The 24,408-nt window shown below is 34.3% G+C and overlaps 2 protein-coding genes across 6 annotated transcripts in view; both read right to left on the reverse strand.

The window, feature by feature from the left end:
- Positions 1 to 3,200: 3,200 nt before the first annotated feature.
- On the reverse strand, positions 3,201 to 13,143 carry LOC134237559 (uncharacterized). Its single transcript, XM_062719659.1, has 15 exons — positions 13,047 to 13,143; positions 11,156 to 11,262; positions 9,339 to 9,545; positions 8,892 to 9,140; positions 8,462 to 8,643; positions 7,804 to 7,926; positions 7,549 to 7,660; positions 7,295 to 7,455; positions 6,878 to 6,979; positions 6,477 to 6,551; positions 5,769 to 5,886; positions 5,420 to 5,529; positions 5,100 to 5,279; positions 4,302 to 4,407; positions 3,201 to 3,715 (listed from the first exon to the last, which is right to left on the reverse strand). The coding sequence occupies exons 1-15, from the start codon at positions 13,073 to 13,075 to the stop codon at positions 3,570 to 3,572; spliced, it is 2,007 nt and encodes a 668-aa protein (XP_062575643.1). The 5' UTR covers positions 13,076 to 13,143; the 3' UTR covers positions 3,201 to 3,569.
- A 503-nt stretch (positions 13,144 to 13,646) lies between these two features.
- LOC134237551 (mucin-2-like) overlaps positions 13,647 to 24,408 on the reverse strand; it is a 46,449-nt gene continuing 35,687 nt past the window's right edge. Inside the window, exons 16-28 of one of the 5 annotated variants that reach the window (XM_062719648.1) lie at positions 23,253 to 24,145; positions 23,068 to 23,135; positions 22,817 to 22,968; positions 21,311 to 22,602; positions 20,930 to 20,997; positions 20,666 to 20,817; positions 20,296 to 20,456; positions 18,329 to 18,574; positions 17,902 to 17,976; positions 17,485 to 17,550; positions 17,169 to 17,198; positions 16,628 to 16,659; positions 15,153 to 15,203 (exon numbers count right to left, since the gene is read on the reverse strand). In XM_062719648.1, coding sequence (XP_062575632.1) covers positions 17,172 to 17,198; positions 17,485 to 17,550; positions 17,902 to 17,976; positions 18,329 to 18,574; positions 20,296 to 20,456; positions 20,666 to 20,817; positions 20,930 to 20,997; positions 21,311 to 22,602; positions 22,817 to 22,968; positions 23,068 to 23,135; positions 23,253 to 24,145 — 3,200 coding nt within the window. In that variant the 3' untranslated portion in view covers positions 15,153 to 15,203; positions 16,628 to 16,659; positions 17,169 to 17,171. Of the gene's footprint in view, positions 15,204 to 16,627; positions 16,660 to 17,168; positions 17,199 to 17,484; positions 17,551 to 17,901; positions 17,977 to 18,328; positions 18,575 to 20,295; positions 20,457 to 20,665; positions 20,818 to 20,929; positions 20,998 to 21,310; positions 22,603 to 22,816; positions 22,969 to 23,067; positions 23,136 to 23,252; positions 24,146 to 24,408 lie in introns of all 5 variants that reach the window. The other 4 variants (XM_062719649.1, XM_062719647.1, XM_062719651.1 and 1 more) reach the window with 4 other exon arrangements.

Genomic DNA, 24,408 nt, shown 5'->3' on the forward strand with positions numbered 1-24,408 from the left:
AGCAAAATACAAATTAAAGAGGAGGGAAAGGTCACTGGAATGTGCAAGGTGAAGTTTTTGGGGTGGGTCAAAATGTTGTTGCAGTTGAAAAGCTTACATCAGTATGAATTTACTATTAGCTTATGAAGTTTGACAAAAATATAATTAATGGTTTATTTGAAACTTAGATAAACACATATTTTAAAAAGTGAGATCAAGGTCAAAGGAAAATTCAAGGTCAAAATAAGTTGATACATTAATAGCTCTCAGCAGTATGTATCAGCATATGAAGTTTGATCAATATATCTTGAATTGTTTCTTCAAAACTGATCTAGACATTAATTTTAGAAAAGCGAGGTCAAGGTCACAGGAAAGGTCAAGGTAAAAAAGAGTGAAGCATTGTAAAGCTTACATCAGTATGTATCATCATGTGAAGTTTCATTTCACAAATTGACTGGTTTCTTTAAAATAAAGCTAAACACTAATTCAAAGAAAAGTTAAGTGAAGGTCAAAGGAAAAGTCAAAGTAAAAAAATATTGCTGCATTTGGATAGTTTACATCAGTATGCATCAACATATGAACTTTGATAAAAATATCTAGAAAGTTTCTTTGAGCCCGATATCGATGGAAAGACAGATGGAAGGGTGGAGGACGGACATGACAAAAACTATACATGTATTCCTAATCATGGCGTGGCATAAAAAACTTGAATGTACATTATATGAGGATGTTTCCATATCAAGATTATACAAGCAAATTCAAAGAATTGTGGTCCTCTACTTTCTGTGTTTTAGTGAATGGGATGCCATAATTTATGGCAGATTGTGTGTCAAATATGCACCCCTATCATATGTCAGTTTTTGAAAATTAGGTCAAAGGGGAAAAATCATAGCATGCTCGGAAACATTTTGTTGCAGTTAATGTACATGTCAAATATGAAAGTCCTATCTCTTTTCAATCAAAAGTTATATATATAATATAATATTTTTGAAAAGTAGGTTAAACTTCTAGGTCAGGATGTATTTAGACAAGTTTTTTCACAAGTAATATACATGTTTAATTTGAATGCCCTATCTTTTCTCTTTCAAAATGATCAATTTAAAATGTTATTTTTTGGAAAGTAGGTAAAACTTTAAGGTCAAGGTCTCACTTGGGTTAAAAAATCATATTATATTTAGAAAGTTTTGTAGTAATGTACATGTGAAATATGAAAGCCCAATCTCTTATTATTCAAAAGTTATGACCAAGGTTAAATTTATTGTGACAGATGCACATACTGTCAATAAGATGAGCAGACTGACAGACAAATGAGATTTAATGTCCCCTCCCTTTCCCAAAAACGGGGGACAATAACGCCCTTGCTGTTCTTGAGAAGAAGATTTATGATGGAAATATCCCCTGCATATTTCTTAACGCAAATCAATATTGTGTTTTTATATGTCATTTGTTTGTTTGTTGAACATCCCTCTCAGGAATTTTTCACTTATATGGAGACACCATCACTTGAACAATAATGAGGACAAGTCAGATTTGAGGTCAACATTCATTTTAGGAGTTTTCAACCATTAAGACGCAAAGAGATATCAACTCGATCCTTCCCCTTACCCCTTCCCAGACCCCTGTTTGTGTTCATGTATGCAAACTACTACTTGTTTTTACATTTAAAAAAAATGTTAATATATACAAATAGGTTGACACAAATTCATGAATAAAATGTCAAGCAATCTTATCATTGATGCACTTTTATTTAATTCAATGCAGTCATATTGTGAACATTTCCAGTTCATTAGAAGATAGTGGGGATGACCTCCAGGGGTTCTTAACCTTATACCATTAAATTTACATAACATAATAACACAAGAAACAAAATTATGTATAGTCAAATGGAAAAAGTTTCCTACTATTTAGGAGTCACATGATCATTTGTCATTACAGGGACAGGGAGTGGATTGGGAGATCGCACCCCCCCCCCGGAATTTGCAGGACTATAATATATACTGAGGCAAATAAAAAGGACTTTGGATGCTCTCCACCCTAGAAAACAGACCCCACCATAACTTCTTTTGTTTTTTTGCTTCTCAGGAAATTCTTGTCTGGAAATCCCCCCTCCCTCCCAGAAAAAAAATTCTGGATCTTGTAACTGAATGTAACGTCGATAACGGGGGATAACTCTTCAGAATGTGAAATTCGTCTGTTGTAGCATCGGATGACCTTTGATCCTTTAAACTTTAACCTAACCATTTGCATTTCAGACTATTTTACCCATATCTATACTAAAACTTGTACTTACCGACTGTCATAGGTCCTGTCAACTTCATGAAATATAATCCATTTAAAACACAAAATGAAATAATTCCTACTGACATACATGCAATGATGTGTATATCACACTGCACGTGCAATGCAATCTAAAAATGATAATGGTAAAACTAGTACTTAAGTTTGGTACGTGACGCAAGACCAATGTGATGCAGGTGTTCAGATACATGTATAGTGCAAGAACAAATTTAAAATTATCATTTACAAAAGATGTTTTATCTTAACTTTGCCATCTAGGCCTATTTCCAAAAACTGGCAAATAGGGTGTGTTTATTTGTGTGTTGATGGGAGAGGGGGGTGGTGACAAAATTGATTGGGTATATGACCGCTTTCAAGGAATTTCTGCCTAATCAAATATGAAAAAAGTTTGCAAATTTTGAAAAATTCATCAAAAACGCTTTACACTAATATGAATAATATTATTTGTTGTTGATCTATATAAGAATAAATAGATTTAAAAAGTTCCAATTATGGGCCAAAAATTTATATCCCCCCTTTATCAAACCTAATTTACATCATTAATTAAATTCTGTTGTTTAATTTCAGACTGGTAATGAATTAAGAATATGAAATACCTATAAGATCGAGGCCCATGGGTCAGATAGTCACCTGAGCATATTATGCTACATGTATCATGTAAATTATTGAATTATATTGACTTTTTCCCTGGTAAAGCCCAATTTGAAGGAGTGTGCATTTAGAGGCAAACACCCTAGTGCGGGTATTACTGTCTCATGACAGCAATAGTTCTTCAATAACAAAATCCGGGAAAAAATTATATATTATTGAGGAACGTCTCGTCTGTCCTTAAAGACCGAGTTTTTGAAAGGGATTAAAGTATTATGAATTTGGAAATGTGATGATGCTTTGATATCTTTTATAAGAGAGCAAAGTTTGAGGTTTCCTTTTTATTCACATCGTAAATAAAGAACGACAATAAATATACATGTCAAATAAAATTATTCAATTAATTTAAAATAACCTCACTAAACGTCACCATCGGAACTATAAAGAATGGTAAATGAGCAATTAATCCATTACAAAACTTATACCAAATACTGCATATACAATGTACATGTAAATACAGTGAATAGTCACTGAAGTTGACCAAAATGTTACTTTATTCACCTGCAATCAACATTAATAAATGTCTTTTTATTTCGATGAAAAAGTATAAATTGTCAACTTATTTTCCCTAGTAATGTGATACCAGATCCACATCATGGATAAAAGGAATCGGAAATGATGTAATGATGACGTCATATTTATTTTTACTCTTTATTGTATGAAGGATTTTCCAATGAACCTGTTGCTGGACTTGATGAAGATCTGAATTTCTTGAAATAAACAGCGAGAGCGACAAACACCAGAATAAAGGCGAACACCAGCATCCCGATCCCGAGCCCCGCCATTTGACCTAAAACAGTTAATGATTTAGACACTATTATATCACCATAAATATTTTGAATTATATTAAGCTAGAAATTGATTGGACTTATTCTAGTATTTTTTAAAACTAAATTAATCAACGTCAAAAAAATAAAGCTTTAGATCAAGTTCAAGATATTTCAAAACCGTTTGCAGATATGGCATATAAAAGTATGTTACAAAGGTAGCTGCAGAACTGTAGCTTTCCGAAAAAAAAAAATGATCGGAGAGCTACAGTTCCACCCATTGAAAAAACTGTATATTTATTGCGCAAAATAAAATATATAAGGAACAGAACCTTAATAATATTTTGAGATGACAGTTTTAAAATCATGGAGAAATAAATCGAGAAACAGCTTTTTTGTGCGCAATGAATATACAGTTTATTCAATAGGTGTCACTGTAGCTCTCCGGTCTGCATTTTTTTCGGAGAGCTACAGATCTGCAGCTAGTTACAAACGTAGACATATATGAACATGTATTTGGTTAGACTTACCTATGGATTTTGACAGAAAAAAGAGCAGTTCTGAACGGGCTAACAGAACAACGCAGATACAAACTTTAAGGTTTCTCACCTGCTGTGTATGTGGTTTTTGAAGGAGGAGGGGCCACGTAATATTCAGCTATGTTCTGGTGCTGACTTGAGCTCAGTGTATACGGAGATGCTCTTAAAATAATTGGCTGCAACAAAATATGTCTCTGATACATATATGACTGAATGAAATAATAATGCTTTTGGAAACTTCAACAAATGTCATCAAAGAAAAGCCATCGTGTTAAATGAAAGATGACTGAAGGATTCCTGAAAGGTGACTGAAGTATTACTGAAAGGTGATTGAAGGATTACTGAAAGGCGACTGAAGGATTACTGAAAGGTGACTGAAGGATCACTGATAGTGACTAAAGGATTTCTGAAAGGTGACTGAAGGATCACTGATAGTGACTAAAGGATTACTGAAAGGTGACTGACGGATCACGGAAAGGTGCCTGAAGGATCGGTGACTAAAGGATCACTGAAAGGTGACTGAAGAATTACTGAAAGGTGAAAGGATCACTGAAAGGTGACTGAAGAATTAGTGACTAAAGGATCAGTGATAGGCGACTAAAGAATCACTAAAAGGTGACTGAAGGATCGGTGACTAAAGGATCACTGAGGTGACTCAAGGATTACTGAGAGGTGGATGAATGACAATGTTCCACCCATCAGTCATCCTTCCAGACCTTTCAGTCATCATACAGTTGACTAAAAGTTGCAGTAAACAGTTTCATCTCCTTTATCTCAACTTGTAGAAAAAGGAATGAAAAATAATTAAAGACAGTGACTTCAAAAGTACGATAATCTTTAAAACACGTCTGGTTTTTAAGTCACTTACATTTGCTATATTTGTGATGTCTACGGGTATTTGGAAGTCTCCTCTATTTATAGCAGCATTTAACATGGTGGCTGCCTGGTCCAGATCTACCTGCGCCTTGGGATTAGCGACGTCACCCTGAATTGGATTTCCACCTAGGATTGTCAACGTCACAATCACGTGGGTCGTGTCGTAATCCACCTAATAACATCGGATGAGACAACGAATACTTTATGTCCAGAATAGGAAACTTTCAATCAAACATTTATAAAACTAACTTTAAAGGAATCAAATTTGAGGATGAAATGGATTTTTACTTGAGATGTTTCTGAAAACCGTACCTTTATGTTCTGGATTCTGAGTGGAGAGAGATTTGTCCATTTGTGAACGGTTAAAAGAGTCTCGTACTTAAACAGCTGTAAGTTCTTTCCAACCGTGTTCTGATAAATAGCTGTAGGATACAAATGGAATTGAAAGCTAAATCTTATTTCGACAAACAAAAAAAATTAATACAACAAAACTAAATGTTTCATTTATCAAAATCTGAAAAGTCGGAGAATTTTCTGCGATGAAAAAAGTCAAACACGAAGGGATTAAACGAATATAAAAGGATATTGTTTTTTGCTTTGGCAGAGAATTGCTATTAGAATTTGAATGATTGTAACAGCTGTATTCTGACTATGGATTTACCGTCTAATTTGAAGGTAAAATCTCTCTTCTCCGTGTAGTTAAAGCAGGTAGATATGTCGAAGTCAAAAATGCTAGGTTGTTCTTCATCATAGTCGTACATGTTGTAAATAAAGGATATCTATAATTCACAAAGAGGAAACAATGCTATTAAAGCAAACATTGAAACATTTTATAAAAAATACAGTTTTCTTTCAAAACAACTCAAAATTTCTATAGTTTTCTTTCACTTTCTTTTCTACACCATATTTAGGGAGATCATCAACAACAAAAATTAACGTTTAATAGTTATAAGTATTTTTGGATGTTGTATCGTAGAATTACTTGGATTTTACTGTATGCATATCAACCTTCGAGCATTTATTTTTGTATCTGACAATATAAAATTAAAAAATCTATTTAAGAGGAATGGGTGGTTGTGGCCATTTTCAGACTATTTTTTTCTCCTTTAGAAGAAGAGCTTCATATAAATATAAACATTTACAAAAATGATGAAATTTTAAAACTAAATGAAAAGTTTTATTTTTTTTTTGGCCAAATGATAGTTGTCACTTTAGATATAGTATCTAACATAATATAGTTATATCTGATGGTTAATTTGTTAACACCCCAGCCTCCTTAAGTCAAAATAAATATAGCTCGCATAAAAAATCTGAAAAAAATAAAATGGTATTTTCAGAAAAAAGAATTTATAGCTGAAGGTAGACTTACAGTATCAGTAGTTAGTTTCATCTGTATGGGCATTCCAAAGTCATATGTATGGCCAGTACTCTGTACCCAGTCATTCTAAAAATAAAATCACAAATACCCCAGATAAAATTACTCTATTATAAATATTTTTGTTACATGTTACCCTTATTAATTTTTGTTACATGTTCATAAGAATAAAAGAAAATATAGAGACAAACGGACAGACAGACACAGAAACAGAAAGGTAATGTAACAGACAGCCCTAAGTTAAGTATACTGTATTATGAATGGTTCCATTCTTAGTAGAGGACAATATCAATTTTTGTACCTCTTCAAAGCAAAATATAAAAAAATATAAATATGTTTTATTGTAAAAGGTTTAAGTGAAGAGATTTCTACAGAAGAGACCAATCAGAACGCACCACAGCAAAATACCACTCCCACGTGCTGTTGACGGGTCCGTTGGCTGGCCAATCACTTCTCTTAGCTATCCATACGTCACAGTCTATACCACGTGCCTTTTTCTGAAATTTAAATAAACTTCATCTCAACAAGTGGGCCATTTCACATCGACTCAGAGAAAGGGTATTAAAATATTACGTTCTATAGTACTGTTCCAATTGCTCACGAAGTTCTCAGGTTGAGTGGAATTTGGAATGTTAAGCTTGATAATGGTAGATTTTGGAGAAAACAGCAATCTTTTTGTGTTAGTATTTGTAGTTTCATATTATCAGAAAAACTTTCTTTCTTTGAATATGAATGAATCCACATAGAATTGGTCTTGCCCATTAATCTTTTCACTCTAGTGTATTGCAGTGATGTAAGTATAGTTTTCTTACAATGCCTTCGTACGCGTATTGCGTTTTGTCGAAGTAGAAGAATTCCTTTGCTGTACGTATTCTGACGGTTGTGGCGTCAAGGCCATGGGCGTCAAAGTCTGTGGGAGCTATGACAGTGACTGTACAGTTACCGCGCACCTTGTCCATTCTGTAGGCCACGCCTAGATGGGCGGGATAATATAAACATAAGAAACACCAAAAAATTACAACAGACTTTATTTGCTTTACAATGAAGATATGACCCCTGACCTCACCTTCGTTCCAATCATGCACCTCAGATAAGGTGTCCAGACCATAGGGGTTAAAGGTTAAAGGGTCTGGCTTGTAGTCATATCGCACTAAGCTCATGTTGAAATCATACCATTCCTACAGAATAATAATTTCTACACTTTATCGAGTTCTTAGTTATCATCATATAATTTGTCTAATTGTATCTTTTAATATATAAAAGGCAGTTATATTTTGTATGAATTAAGAGCTGTTTTTATGAGTTTTTAATCTTTGCTTACTTTGATAAATCCAATTGTTTTCTGACCCGGGTTCAGGATTTCAGAAGTAAACCGGAAGTAGTTGGAGGGTGTCGGGACGGGTTTGACGTCTTTTCTGCCCGGGCATAGGACTCCTGATGGTGTCTAAAATATACATAGAAGAAATTAATACTAATGGATAACACATCTTGACATGCGGTTTACATCATTACTTAAAGCCATTTTCACTTTACATTTAAAAGAATTTAAAATCCCTTGGTTGTTTGAAACCAAATATGATATATTTAGCTAGGTTTCCAAAGGCAATTTTTGATGATAGCTTTGAGATTATTGAAATTAAAAAATAAAACTTTACCAAAGTTTCTTTAAATGCAACGGACGTCGAAAGTACTGTCTTCAGATTTTTTTGTACACGACAGAAAAAATAGGCAAAATAATAGAAACTACATAAACAAACTCATTTTTCGATGACTTTCGGTGTTATTTCGGCCATTTTCGGTAGTTATGTTGTTAATTCAGGTTAAAGTCTGAAGTCAAAATTAGAACGCAAAAAAAAAATAGTATTTAGTCTCCCGAAGGAAGCTAAACGACTTCATTTACCCTCACTTTCTTAATATCTTCATTAAAACTTGTGCTGAGTAAAAAGATGACAAATGATCTGTGTTTTTTGGTAACGAACCTCGAACACTCTTGAAAGGTCCACATAGTCAGGGAACTGACTCCGGAACTCTGCAAACTCGTAGGTGTGGTTAAATGCCCGAGCCACGCGCGCGGTGTTCTGCGGGTTGGGCTCCCAGATGTTGCCAATCACTGTAGCACGGACAGGGATCTGGGATTGAATCGCAGTGTTCCAACCGGATACTACAAAACATGATAAATCAATATCATATTCTTCTGAAACAACAACAAGAAAAGATTCTACAAATACAAACATGAAAGCATTGCAAGAGCCAAAAAACTTTAAAAATTCGATAACTAAAAAAAAATATTTCCGATTGTCAATCCAAATCCAGGCTGTAATTCTTTTATATACAAATAAAATAAACTAAAAGGAGAACAGCTCATATATTTAAACTACTATGACGTCAGAGCCTCGTTTTTTTTTTTACCTGTAAAGTACCAGTTAACCGTCATGGTCGCGTCCATGTTTGGCCAGTACAGACAGGACTTCCATTGGTCAACCCGCATCCCACGCACAACGGTGGTACCCATGTACTGTTCAGTCTGGTTCCCGCCAAAATGAAGCGCGCCGTAGGCGCTGAACATTTTTGGGACATTCGGATTAGTGCTGCCTGTTTTGTAACCAAACAGCCAGTTGTCGGCGGAATCCGTGGATAACTGTGAAACGCTGCAAGTATCTGGAGGGAAAAATCAATTATCAACAGAGATTTTACTTAAAAGAGGTTTAAAACAATTGAATGTTTAGATTTCTCGTTATAATGTAATTTATCCAAGGTGCTACTCTTGTTGGTTTATCATTGCAAAGCGATATTTATAAAAAGGTCTGAGTTGACCTTCTATGATGAAGAGTTCGTTAGTATTATATGAGTACTTACTGAGTTGGTCTTCTATCGTGAAGAGTTCGTTAGTATTATACGAGTAGATGCCCTGAACGTGTAGACCTAACTCCTCCTCGTAGACGGTAGCCCTCTGGTTTGGGTAATCATAGTACTCGGAGATATCAATAGACTGACTCTTATCGGCGAAGTTACACTCTACTTTTACACTGTACTTGTTTGGCAGTGTAGGTTTTGAGACAAGCCCTGTAAGTTATGATAGATCCATGCACAACAGAATTAAGGATATAACAATGTTATACATGTAATAAAGTATACATGTATCAACAGCACAACATTAAGGATATAACAATGTTATACATGTAATAAAGTATACATGTATCAACAGCACAACATTAAGGATATAACAATGTTATACATGTAATAAAGTATACATGTATCAACAGCACAACATTAAGGATATAACAATGTTATACATGTAATAAAGTATACATGTATCAACAGCACAACATTAAGGATATAACAATGTTATACATGTAATAAAGTATACATGTATCAACAGCACAACATTAAGGATATAACAATGTTATACATGTAATAAAGTATACATGTATCAACAGCACAACATTAAGGATATTACAATGTTATACATGTAATAAAGTATACATGTATCAACAGCACAACATTAAGGATATTACAATGTTATACATGTAATAAAGTATACATGTACATGTATTAATAGGAATTTGTCTTACAGATTTTTAAGCCCAGTTGTAACACATTTACATGTAATTATTGATGAAAATAAATTTCTCCTGCTCTTGAGAGAGGATATCTTTGATTGCAAAATAGTTCTTCGAGCATTTAAACGCAATTTTAACTGTGTTATAATTGTGCAAGAATATGAAAAAAGTTTCATTCATACAAAATATACTGTAAACCAACTATTATTGCGTTTAACTTATCTTTTACGAGTGATGCGATTCATCAGTTTGAAATAAATCCGTTTGACGATTTATTTCCGCGACTGAGGAAACATTTTCTAATAATGCTTAGCCAAATGAATATGGTTCGCTGAGCACTATTTATATAGCGAGTTAAAGAAGATGAGAAGATGTAGGCCGCGGAACTCGTAACATATTTCTCGCACGAGAATAAAAGTTCATTTACAGTAGCCCTTTAAAATAACTTTTGAAAGAAATTGAATATCAGCCTTGACACTATGCATTCCCCATAAATCTCTGATGAGACTGTAGCTCTACTGGTTTGTATTTATAACAAAAGAAGAGAAAAGTGGCATTTGCAATTATGTTTCAACAATAGATGGAATAATGGTCCTTAGCTTAGTCTGTTTGTGGCAAGATTTCTTGCAAACAGATTAAATCTGTTGGGGGAGATTTAAAGGAATTTCATTGTTCTTTAACTAGTAAACCTAAAAATATTGAATCTGCAAACAGTGTATTTATATACTTTTTTCATTGGTTGTAAAATATATAGATTGAGTATTAGTTTTTTTTAATATAATACAAATCATACAGATACAATAGTACAATTCTCAGTTATCCTTGGACTTTTAGTAAGGCGAAGCATTCTCGAGGTTACATAATTAGCGTCTGAAATTCGGGCGAATGTCAAGGAGTGTAGCACGGACACAATTACAACGTTCCGTACGGTAAAAGGATTGGATTTTAGTCATCTCATTGTTGTCAGCAACAATTTAAGTTGCTGATGTCACAAGTTATTTCAAATTTCTCAACCAACGAGAATTTGAAACTCGCTAATTACGTAGCTTCTAGAATGCCACGCCTCGTTGAAAGTCCAAGGATGACAGAGAGTTGTACTAAATCTCTACTAACCTCCGTTTGATAATGATGCTGGGTTACACACACTCGTGTCCAGTCCGTGTTTAGGGAGATCAGCAGATACATGTGATGTAAGGCCTAATATTAATAAAGTCCCAAACCTGTATCAAAATAAAGGGTAAAAAATTACTTCAGAACTGGATAAGTCTGATGAGTACTTTCTTGCTTCAATTGAAACAAAATAATCTGGAAATTTAAAAAAAAAACGGTATGTCACTCTGATAGCTTACGATCTTGTTTTCAATATTCATATATATATATGTAATTATGTGGGTTTTGAAGGGAAAAAAGACATTTAACTAAATAAAGGCTGACAAACCAAAACTTAAACTTGTAGCAATTAAAACAAAAGTCCATTACTATATTTGGAGTGAAGGGGGGGGGGGATTCCAACTTTATTCATGCGAAACACATTACCCTGACCCCTCTTTAATGCTACAAAAAGTTAGGGGACATTCCGCTTTTCAACAGTAAAAAAACTAAATAGTAAAAAGGAATGTTCGAAAAGGGGGGGGGGGACGCTTTAGTCCGAAAAATCTGACGTTTTCCTGGCTTTTTACGATTGTGATATTTTACATGCCAGGAAAACTTCGAAAAATATCGAAATCGTAAAAAAGGCCTTGAAAACGTCAGATTTTTTGGACAGGGGCGCTTCCTGCTTTCGGGATGCTATGTGCCTGTTAAGTACAATATGAATGTTATATCCGCCACTAGAAAGCTGGTTGTACCCGGTCATCAAACAATGTCGTGTGTTATCAGTATGTTATCAGGTCATGCTCTCTCTGAACAATTTAAATGTTATCTGCCAATGTTTGATGTGAATATCAAAAATAAATTCGTTAAAATATGAATTGAGAAAAATTCTAAAATGAATATATAAAAAGTTCATTATCAAACACCAATTGGTCCCACGGAGTGATATCATTAGCCTGCCCAAAAGATTTTGATGTGATGGAGTGTACATGTATATGTTTTGTAAGGCATTACCTGCAGAGATATGTATTATCGAAATGAAATAAAATCATATTACATAGAAAAAAATCAGAAATGGCTGATGATATTAAGCATTAAATCAGACTTTGAAAGTACTGTAGAATCATTGAGTCAATGTTCGCAGGGTAAGTTTTGCTGCATGGTTTGTTGGGGGGGGGTGTGTATAATTTGGTAATTCGTATTTCAAAAGGGTGTAAATTTGTGGGTAAGCAGGTCCCTAAATTACGTGGAAAATGGTCGTCTCCATTTAATGAATGTAATCTAATTTTGCTGCAAATGTTCATATGGATACCCATCCCCGCCTCAACTTTTTTCTTGCTAAACAAGCGGAACACTGGAAAGTTCCAAAAGCGTGCCAATAGGTGAGGAATAGGCTCTCGTTCTGATATGTAGGATTTTCGGGTCTGGTTAGCCCCCCCCCCCTCCCCGTGCACCTTGCACTTGACGCAGGTAATTTTTGCGAACTTGGGGTTAGGGATTACCAATTAACATAGCTCCATGTAGAATGTGATTATTTCAAAGCATTTATAATGATCAACAGCGGCCTGCGACCTTTTACATAAAATAACATGTTCATTTTTTAGACGTCATTATATGTAACTGTATGATTAATGAGAAATTAGAAAATATATTGAACATTTAATTTAAATATTTAAGGCATAGCAATGGATATAATTATATAACCAATATCTTTGATACTATAATCAATTTATGAAAACAGAGTTTTTAAAATGAAATCACGTTACACTTAAATTTCCCTAAGGACAGCATTGTAATATTTAAATAAATTCAAGACAAATAGATAAAATGTATAGCAACAATAGAAAATTTTATAGCAAAAATATAATACTAGTATATTTCCGCAATGGAGAACAGAAAATAAAATCCGTACCTTAACCAGGACATATGGTGGACCTCCATTTTGTAATCTAATTACCGCCCGGTGATCAAAGGTTGAAGAAGAGACTGTATATCATCTGTACTGCATCGGCTGTTTACGGAGGTAAAATATTGATAAAGGGAATAAGTTCCGAATGTATTATCTCAGCTATAACATAGAGCATCGTCTCTTCTTGTTATCACTCTTAATCATACATTACCTACTGTACCTTCATTTAAATCTGATAACTCATGAAGTTGATAATTTTAAGGCTAATTATATTTCTATTGTCCATATTTTTTAAACATTAAAGCCTTTTCCTCTTTTACTCTTGTGTTATTCCTTTGTGCATCTCTTTTTTTCCCCATGAATATAGGAGATATCGGGTGCGGGGTACTATTTTTTTTATGTGCCTACCCCCTCCCTTTGAAATTACTTCCTATATAATTCAGACTTTCCGTTTATATTGCATGCTCATTTAATTCATGGTACTGGATACTGCCAGTTCTGTCACATTTTAATTTTCAAATCGAAATAAACTTTATAACTGGTAGAACGTCGGAAAGAAAATCATGCAAAAGGCAGCCAATGAAAACAAAGATAATGTGAACTTTTCATTCTTTATATATTTAAATCTCAGTGTATAAATATATTATAATATAGATGAAATCTCAAGATAATTTCTCTCACACAAAAATCTGCACATTCACTCTGGAGCATATCAAGTATAACATAGTACAACTGCACTCAAAAAGCCTTACATAGAGTTCATGCACGTTAGAGTTATCGTTCTTGAAAGCAAAACCATGACCGCATACATACACATTTAACTCTCATGTAACATTGGATGCATAAATCTTGTCTTATCAACATAGCACGAATTGTTCGTTGTAATCTCTGAAGAATTATGAACAGTAAAGACATCACAACTTTTTCCCTTTAAGTTTTGCAAAGAATGACGTCATTATGATACCCTGACTTGTTATTGCTTATATAAATATATATTTGTTGCATAGCTACTTTTATCAATAAAAAGACACACGCTTAAATATTCAATGAAAAACATACATATCAACTTAATATTGTTTTGTAAATACATGTACAAGGAAAAACTACAAATGCCCGAATGAAAATATAGCACACATATCTTTTACATTAAAATCGTGTCTCTTTTTCAATTTAAAATATGAGCCACGTGATATAAACGAGACATTACGAGATTTAAATGTTAATTCAGTGAGACAAGATGAGACACATGACACAATAAAAGGAATACGTATGTTATGGATCACTATCACAGACTACAATACACATGATTCATTATGACGTTAGAAATTCAAAACTTTTTTTCGCTTTTATTCCTTTGTGTGTCCAACTGACTAGTGAACAATAAACATGTGAGACAATGCTTAGTTACACAACATACCAAATATCTGAGACGAATCAAAACGACTGATTATAATACCTAATGAGAGACATCTTTGAATTCTACAGAATTTTCATTCTTGTTTTCGTGTTCAAATTATGTAAACGAAATGAACATACCTCACACACAAATAGATCTGTATATATATATAAGGGACATCAACTCTTTGCAAAATCAGCGTTTCCATTTACCAGAGCTAGCAAGCGCAAAATTATTCTCGCACATTAGCATTCATTCATTGTAAATATTCAATACATATGCACTCATATACAATAATACAAAAATTGAAAAATAATACCCTAAATAATAATCTCCATATTTTGATTATACTTCACACATCTTAATATAAAAAAGTTTTCATAATATCAAGACGAACACTCAAGTCTGATAATACAAATTTGTTTCTTGGACTGAGGAAGGAGAAATATTGCATAGGCACTGTATCAAAGCACTTGGTCACGTGACTTTGGGGGTTAAACTTTGGCGTCATGATAGTCCACCTACGTCACAAAAAACGTAGACATGTTTATGGCAGTGTTTACATGTGTGTCAACCAATGACGACCTTAGAAATAATCACGTGATCTATAGATGTGTTTGCCATATGTCTTTTTCTTCATCGTAATTAGTCTTAGGAAAATCCTTTATGGATTGAAACATATTTTCATCTAATTCCATGGATTCCGTTTCGCTGTGAGGTTTTCCTTCACTTCCGGTGTAACTATCTGTGTCGATAACAACAGCCTGAAAGGACAACAAGACGAACCACAATAAATAACATGCTCAGGGGAAATAATTCACCGACTAGAAGGATATTTAATACAATGGACCAGTTCTTGACTGCCACCAATAATGTATTATTAAACCAATGGCGGAAAAATAACAAACTAACTTGCTAGTGAATAAACTTTGCTTGCGCCAGACAAAAAAACTTTTACATTAAACCAACATATTTGCTAAAAATTAGATTATAATTGCTCTCATTTAATTTATTATCTGAAGAAAAATTCTTCATGCGCATTTTAACATTAAATAGGATTTTTTACTTCGCAGGATTAGTTACACAAGACTGAAGTGATTCATTAATCCAAAGAAAGCGGTGCAAGTTAATTTAGTTTGTATCAGCAAAAATATAATAACAAAATCAAGCAAACACACTGTATAACATTACATAAGAACTATAGAGTATGGTTTCTTTTGTATGTTTTGTATATACTGTATACATAACAGTAAAGTGCTACTTTAACTTAAAGTTTTAAAGATATGCATAATAAAAGTGCATCTACTTGATATAAAGAGTGGTACAGCAAAAAGAAGGTCAGTTTCGTGTACATGAAAGACTTACAATGAAAGACTTATTGTTAATAATAATATTTTTAATTCATATATGTTCATTTTTAAGGAAGTTTGTGCATACGAAATCATTTTCAAAAGAGAACTATTTTATTTTCAATAGCCATATTTTTGTATGGGAAAAATAAAGGAGTTGTATATGCCTATTCTGTCCAATAGAATGGATAATCAATACTGATATTGCGAATTAAGTCCCGTTTTCGAACAATAAATACCACATATATCATAGACAAATATGGATTATGGCCACTTGGCAAGTTTCATTGTTTTCAAACTGCAGTTAAACTCTCTTATTTTACAAACAAGCACTGACATTTATCAACACATAAAGCCTTCATGTTCCGAAAAGGACGTTTACATATTCTCCAATTATTTTGCTCTGACGGGCATTGATATATTTGGAGCATGCGCATTACAAAAAAATCAGCGACCAGGCCATCTTATATTTTGTTTGTTTGATGTACTCCGATCCATTTTTTTAAAGTTGGTAGGTGGGTAGGTATTTTTTCGTTTTTTAAAAAACGAATTATCTTACAAGTTGATAATTTACCATGAAATAAAATAAATGAAGATTCAGTATTTTTTCATGTCTTCATTATGCAAAGGACAAAAAGAAAGACGGCCAGAGTACAACAAATAAATTCTTTTTTTTCATGTTGGCCCCATCTTCTTCTGCACCTGAATAACGCAAATGATGATCTTGTTTAAAATCAAATAACATGCAGAATTCCAAATATGTTAGCTGCAGCACTCTCAGAAAAACATAGCATTAGTTTTGCGTCCCCAGTCCTAGATATCCTTCTGTCTATACTTACAACTGCCTTTAAAACTGGGTCGTATTTGTTGTCTGGTAAAAACAATTTGTTTTTAAATAATGCCTCAAAAATTCAGTTGCCACAACAAAGTTTCATATTTTAAGCGGATAGTCGAACATGTAATAATGGGGAGTGGTATAAAAATATATGGTTATTTCAATTTCTTACGTTTGAAGTCCAAAGCGCATGCGTATTTTATCTCGAGTTAAAGTGAAACGGTTGCATGATGATATAATGTTTACAATGTTTTAGATTATAATGATGCTTTCTTGATTTAAATCGGTTGAAATTCAGAATTCATGCACTGCAGCTGAAATTGAAGACATTTTGCTTACCAAATATAAATCTATTATCTTATGTGACTGTTAAAGATTAACTGACAGATAGGAAATATCGAATAATGTTAAAGAAAGAAGTGAAGTGTTAGAAAAATAAATTGATATCATTTAATGTTAGCTACATTTAAAAATACATGTATTATACAAAAGTCAACTCAGAACTTGGTTAGAAATGCACACGAAAAAAGTTCACCGACACTTACTCTCTACAAATGGTCATCAAGTTCCGATTGCTAAAATATACACCAAATGACGTTTACTACCAATTCATGGCGTATTAAACTAAAATCATGACGTATTATACCACAAATATGAGGTATTTAAACATTGACCAATCATGCAGGAGTAAATTGCTATTTAGAATATGTTGATTATTTTTTTTCTTTTAATTTGGAACTCCGCATTTTAAATAAATATAAAAGTTAGTCCTTGACAGACATTTTACTTTTTTAATCGATGCAGGTGAAATAAGTAAAAAAAAAATCTATTTATATCTCTCTACAAAATTATCATATTCACCTCCTGTTCACTACTTTTGGCCCCGCCTTCTTGTCTATCATTGCTATCGGTTATTTGCAGCTGAATCTAAATTGATAGCAATATAATTTTATGTCATTTTTGTTTCTTGTTTAGAAACATTAATTTATTTCAATTGAATTCAAATTCATTACAGAAATTGGTTTATTTTAAGTTTCATCATCCCTCTGACGATGCTAAAATAATGTCTGAAAGCTTGTGATTTTCAAAACAAAATCTAATAAATAATGAAAAAGTAATCAATTTCAAAATATTTTGTGGAACAAAATTAAAAGAAATGAATTTTAAACCTGTGAAATTTTATATTAGAATAATGGTCATTTTATTCAAGTAAAAGTTATCTCTCTTAGCAGAGGGGTTATGAACTTTAAACTATTATAGAGAAGCTGCCATATTGACCTCGTCAGAACTAACTGGGTCAGATGGCGGACGCCTTTCGTCTGACGGATATTCCTCAGAATCAAAGAAAACAGTCTACAATTAAAATTGATTATGAATTTTATACCCATTTATTCAGTGTTATCAGTGTGAATCGCGAAATTGAAAGAGGAATATTTACAAAATGTTTTTTTAAAAAACCCATAATTTTGAAAATTTATTTAATCTTGCTTGAATTCATCATGCATACGCATATTTTTTATCATAGGAATTGTAAACTCCCTTGAAAATTTTTAAGAATTTCCATTGCATTTGGTGACAAAATTACTTAATTCAATGGTCATGTCAATGATTCTTGTTTTAGGAATGGCTTCAGGAACTAATTAACAAACAACTGATGGTGAAAATGACAATAAGCTTATAAGAAAGCTTCTATACTATTACTTACTGTGTCATTATCTTGCGGTTGCGTGTTTCCATTCTGCCGGACCTCCGGCGCTGGATTTTGCTGCAGATCAGAGTTCTTTAAATGTATAACTTGTGATGGAGGTTTAATCTCCTCATCAACCGTCATGGCTTCCTTTGGTATATTATTATCGTAAGCGAATTCACTTCCAGTAGATTTCCGGATGTAGCCGATGTCATCCGGGTCTTCTGGCATGCGGTATTTCTGTTTCGTATGTCGCCTTGAGCACTGTTATAAAGAGGAAGTAAAATAAGCATTATCACAAGGTTAGCTTTTTTAAAAAAGCTGAGGGTCAGCCACTGGAATACAGAAAGTTTCTCTCTTGTTTTGTGATGGTTTATGATTTGATCTATACATCATGTTGTGTTCCTTAAATGTAATAAATGCCATTGTAAGAAAGCTAATTATTTTTTAATGCTGTGCATAATAAATAATAAAGCATAGAATAAATATTAGTTAGTCTGCATCGTGATCATTACAATGATCTCCAATAATTATATAAATTCTCTTCGGCTCAGACATCAGAGAAAGTTCATCTCATACCGGTAAATGAACAATTAAAAGCCACCATGGCAAATAAGATCACGTTAAATTCTATAAAAATGATATAGATTATGATGAATAAAAGGAAGGTAAACTTTGTGTTAGATTGTTTTTAAATATTATCAAATAACAGTTTTCAGTTGTGCATTTCGAGGCAATGCATGATGTGGAGGGGGGGGGGGGGGGGCATACTGCATGTATATTTAACTCAAGTTCTAAGTTTGAGCATCCATTTTAGTTTTATTAGGAAAGAAAAGAATTGCTTCCCAAAAAGTAATGAACGCCACAGAAAACAATTCCAAATATGTTTAAATACATGCAGTACGTATATAAATAAAATGTCTTTGATGATGTACGTCTACCATCATAGCAAAACTACAGATTAAAATACTGGAATCCATCCTCTCACCACCTCTCCTTTCATTTGAGTGTTGACCCTGTCTATAAATCAGCACAGTTCTCTCAGCTATCGTATTTCCACTGTGGTAAATTTCTCAAATGTGGGCGCGGTTCACATGCACAAGCGGACTTGCACGTCCATCACCATACTGTCTTACGGTGGTCTTCTGATGTTTTCATAACTTTTAGGCCTATCATTAGAGTGAAAAAAAATTGATCGTTCTTTTTTTCACTATTTTGGGACCTTTGTGGCAAGTGGATTGTTGTGTGAATTCCGACCCGTACATGTCTTATGCAAGGTATTGAATATTGATCGAGGGAGTCTTGCATCAGGCATCCAGAGGAATACACAATTTAAATCTTCGGCTTGCAATGGCGATTGAGGGAATGAATGTACTTATCTTCTGTAACAGTTAGAAGCAATGAAATATTTTCATAGTTTGATTTAAAAACAGACAAATATTACATCTAGAAGCTGTACAGTCGTCATAAATTTTCTTCGAGAAGAGAAGAGAGAGAGAAAGAGAGAGAGAGAGAGTGAGAGAAGAGCACGCCCTCTGGTTGGAGAATTTGTGCAAATCTTTTTTCCCAGAATTCCGATTAACGCAAGCGCACTTGCAGTTTCATCCTAACGTAACTAGTCAGCCCGGGGGCTGACTAATAAGTCGAAAAAGTACCTGGAAAAGTACGTGTAGTGTAATATAATAACAAACTTAAAGCAAATTAAGTAATACTATTCAAAAATTAGTCGTTACGAAAGAAACCTTTGCTACAAGAATGAAATCATATCACTACATGTACGATTTTTTTATTTGCTTTAAAAAAAATTACAATTATCTAAATGTCCAATAATGAAACTGAAAAAAAAAATTCTCAGGATGATTTAAAAAGCACTAATAAAATAACCCATAATGTATAAAAAGAATGTATATTTTAGTATAATGCTGTTCTCCCTGGAGTTTAGATGTATAAATAATGTCTCTCTATATAAAAAGCTTTTTACTTACCAGGACACAAATCATGGCTAATAAAAATATAAGAACCACAGCCCCACAGACAATCACTGCAATGCCCCAGTTCGGTACAGAAAATTGAGCAGCCGTGACTTCCGTTGTTGATTCAGGGGCGGATGTTGGTGCTTCAGTGGTTGATGGCACAGCGGGGACTTCTGATACAGAAAAAAGCGCAAATAAAAAGTGTGATCTTAGTGTTAATATCACTTTAGAATGAAATCAATGGAAAGAAACGAACAGCACTTTTATATAATATTTTTTGTTTGATGTCGAAATGCCTGACAAAAGTTTATACCGAGATACCTTTCATTAGAGACAAAATGACAAAGTCCCCTTTAAATGTCAACTTGGGGAACAGGCTTACTATTGTGTGATGTAGATGCTGGATCTATTGTGAATTCGGGTCCAAAACTGCCATTGTTGGCTGCATTGTTAACTACTGTATTCAGATCTTCCGGTGGGACTTGAGCACTTCCAGAAAATTGTACGGTGTAATCAACAACCACGCTCCCCTCTCTTTAATATACATATATGGGATATTATTAAAGATACAATTCTAACTACAAAAGAACAAAACACTTGCGCATAAGAGAGAGAGAGAGAGAGTGAGAGAGAGAGAGAGAGTTACCTGAATGAAATATTCACGATTCCAACAATTCTGTCTTTGTACGCACTGGCCTTGTATATCTCAAGAAGCTGAAACAGATATCAAATGAAACATATGTAGATAACGAACAGTTTTCAAGCTCAAAATAGGAGCAGAGCAAACGGACCTCCGAAACATCAGAGGTCGGATCAGGTGTCATGGAAGAGTAAGCATACCCTTAATTAAAGTATCTATCAATCACATTAATTTCAATAAAAAATATAACTTTATGAAGAATAGTTGTATCAAAGTTTGCTTTAAAAAATAGACAAATAATTGCATTTACAGTTAAAGTTGGACTATACATCCAGTTTAATTCATCTTTTAAAATTGAATTAACATTCAGGCACAAAAAACACTTACTTTAGGATAGATCTGGTTTTTGAGTGACTGATATTCTACAGAGTTTGGATCAGCCAGGTTTGAATTCCAATTTTTATTGATAATTTTTATTGAAACATTAACTGTGTTTTCAACAGCTAGTTTTGTCGTCGTTGAGGCTTGAGTAGTTGTTGGAGCTTGGGTTGTTGTCAGGGCTTGAGTGGTTGTCAGAGCTTGGGTTGTTGTTGGAGCTTGGGTTGTTGTCGGGGCTTGAGTGGTTGTCGGAGCTTGGGTTGTTGTCGGGGCTTGAGTGGTTGTCGGAGCTTGAGTTGTTGTCGGGGCTTGAGTGGTTATCGGAGCTTGAGTTGTTGTTGGAGCTTGAGTTGATGTCGGGGCTTGAGTGGTTGTCGGAGGTTGGGTTGTTGTTGGAGCTTGAGTTGTTGTCGGGGCTTGAGTTGTAGTTGGAGCTTGGGTTGTTGTCGGAGCTTGAGTTGTTGTTGGAGCCTGGGTTGTTGTCGGAGCTTGAGTTGTTGTCGGAGCTTGTGTTGTTGTTGGAGCTTGGGTTGTTGTCAGAGCTTGAGTTGTTGTTTGAGCTTGTGTTGTTGTTGGAGCTTGGGTTGTTGTCTGGGCTTGAGTGGTTTTCAGAGCTTCGGTTGTTGGTGCTTGAGTTGTAGTTGGAGCTTGGGTGGTTGTCTGAGCTTGAGTTGTCGGGGCTTGAGTTGTAGTTGGAGCTTGAGTGGTTGTCAGAGCTTGGGTTGTTGTCGGGGCTTGAGTTGTTGTGGGAGCTTGAGTTGTTGTTGGAGCATCTGTGGTTGCCTGTGTAGTTGTTGCAGCTTGAGTGGCTATGGGAGCTTTAGTTGTTGTAATAATTTCAGTTGTTGTGGCTGCCTGTGAAGTTGTTGAAGCTGGAAGTGTTGTGGTAGCCTGAGTTGTTGTGGGGGCTTCAGTTGTTGCAGCTTGCGTTGTCAGAACTTGTGTTGTTGTTGGAGCTTCAGTTGTTGTTGGTGCCTGTGTAGTTGTAGGAACCTGAGTTGTTGTTTGGGCTTCAGTTGTGGGCAGTGCCTGTGTAGTTGTTGGAGCTTGAGTTGTTGTTGGTGCCTGTGTAGTTGTTGGAGCTTGAGTTGTTGTTTGGACTCTAGTTGTTGGTGCTTGTGTTGTTGTTGGAGCTTGAGTTGTTGGTGCTTGTGTAGTTGTTGGAGCTTGAGTTGTTGGTGCTTGTGTAGTTGTTGGAGCTTGAGTTATTATTTGATGTTTAGTTGTAGCAGGTGGAGCTTGTGTTGTTATTTTAGCATGAGTTGTTGTTTTTTTAGTGCTGACAGATACAGCAGGGACGTCTGATAAAGAAAAAAAACATTGAGCTAGATGTTATGAATTGTTTAAACAGCAATCCATAAAGCTGAGTTAACCTCTTTAATTTCAAGAATTTTTCAGCTTTTATCACATAAAAAACTTCCTTTTTGTAAGAAGTTCAAATGTATAACACAATTAAAAAAAGAATGGATACTAAAATAATGTCTTAAACTGGAGAATATGAATGAAAAGCCTTACTATTATGTGAAGTTGAGGTTGGGTCAATAGTGATTTCTGGTCCAAAACTGCCACTGGCTGCTGCATTGTTTATGACTGTATTCAGGTCTTCCGGTGGGATTGGAGCACTTCCAGAAAACTGTACAGTGAAATCAGCAATCACACTCCCCTCTCTACAAGGACATTTATAAGCAATCATTAACGATTTAATAACCCACATACATTAAGAAAACACACACATAGAGAGAGAGAGAAAGAGAGAGAGAGAGTACCTGAAGGATATATTCTCAATTCCCATAACTCTATCTTTGTAAGCACTCGCCAAGTATATCTCCAGCAGCTAAAACATAAGGAATAATCAACTTTTAGTATGATTTTATCAGGAAATAACCACATTTGCTCATTGAAATGCTTTTTCTTTTCTATAACTTTAAATTCTTGAAAAAGAAGCTCTTACTTTAGGATAAATCTGGTTCTTGAGTGACTGATATTCCACAGAGTTTGGATCAGCCAGTTTGGAATCCCAACTTTTATTGATAATTCTCAAGGACACGTCAACCGTTTCTTCAACAGCTGATCTGGTAGTTGTTGGAGTGTGTGTGGTTGTTGGAGCTTGAGTTGTTGGTACTTGAGTTGTTACTGTAGTTGTCACAGTAGTTGGTTTTTGAGTTGTTGTAGATTGAGATGTTGTTAATGGTTCTGAAGTTGTTGAAACTGTTGTTGTGGAAGCTAATGTTGTTGGGACTTCTCCAGTTGTTGTTGAAGATTCAGATGTTATAGGAGATTGTGTAGTTGGGGTTGTTGTAGAAACATGTGTTGATGTGGCTTCTGAAGTTATAGGAGGTTGTGTTTTTGGAGTTTGTGTTGTTTCAATAGTCGAAGTTGTTGGCACATATGGTGTTGTACTTGTTGCCTCAGTCATTTGTCCATCGCTTGTAACTACAGCTTCAGTTGTTGTAGGTTGCATTGTTGTGGGAAATTTAGTTGTGGTTGTTCCTAATGGTTTTGTAATTCCACCTGTTGTAGATGGGGACTCAGTGACAACAGGTGTGGTTACAGCTTTTGTGGTTGTCAGAAGTAGTGTTGCATTTGTTTCAGGAGGTTGAGTGGTTGTTGTTAACATTTCCTGAGTTGTCTGAGAATCAGTTGTCACCTCTCCTGTTGTCAGAGATTTGGTTGTTACCTGGATACCTGTAGTTGATGTCATTTGTTCAGTTGTTTTAGAAGTATCAACTGTTGTAGATTCCGATGTTATTATACCAGGAGTTGTTGATTTTCTTGTTGAATGAGTTGTTTCTGCTGATGAAGTTGGTATCTGTGTTGTTGACACAGTGGGTCCAATGATTGTTTCTGTTAATGAAAAATTAAAAAAAAAAATATCAATTAAAAATACCCCTTCTTTATAGTATACATGTATTTCTTTATCTTAAGTGTTCATATGTCTGATATTATGTGTCTTTAAAGATATTATAGAACAATTGAGAAGTTAGTTGTAAGATTTCCCCCAAGAACCACCTTTTAATATACTGGCATAAGATTATCTCACATACACTGGACCTAAAAGAAAATCTGGGCGGCACAAAAAATAATTTGTTCAGGGCAGTCTGAATGAT

This window comes from Saccostrea cucullata, unplaced genomic scaffold, assembly GCF_032062105.1.
Source record: "Saccostrea cucullata isolate Sc308-1 unplaced genomic scaffold, CSIRO_AGI_Scuc_v1 ctg24, whole genome shotgun sequence".
NCBI classification, from domain to species: domain Eukaryota; kingdom Metazoa; phylum Mollusca; class Bivalvia; order Ostreida; family Ostreidae; genus Saccostrea; species Saccostrea cuccullata.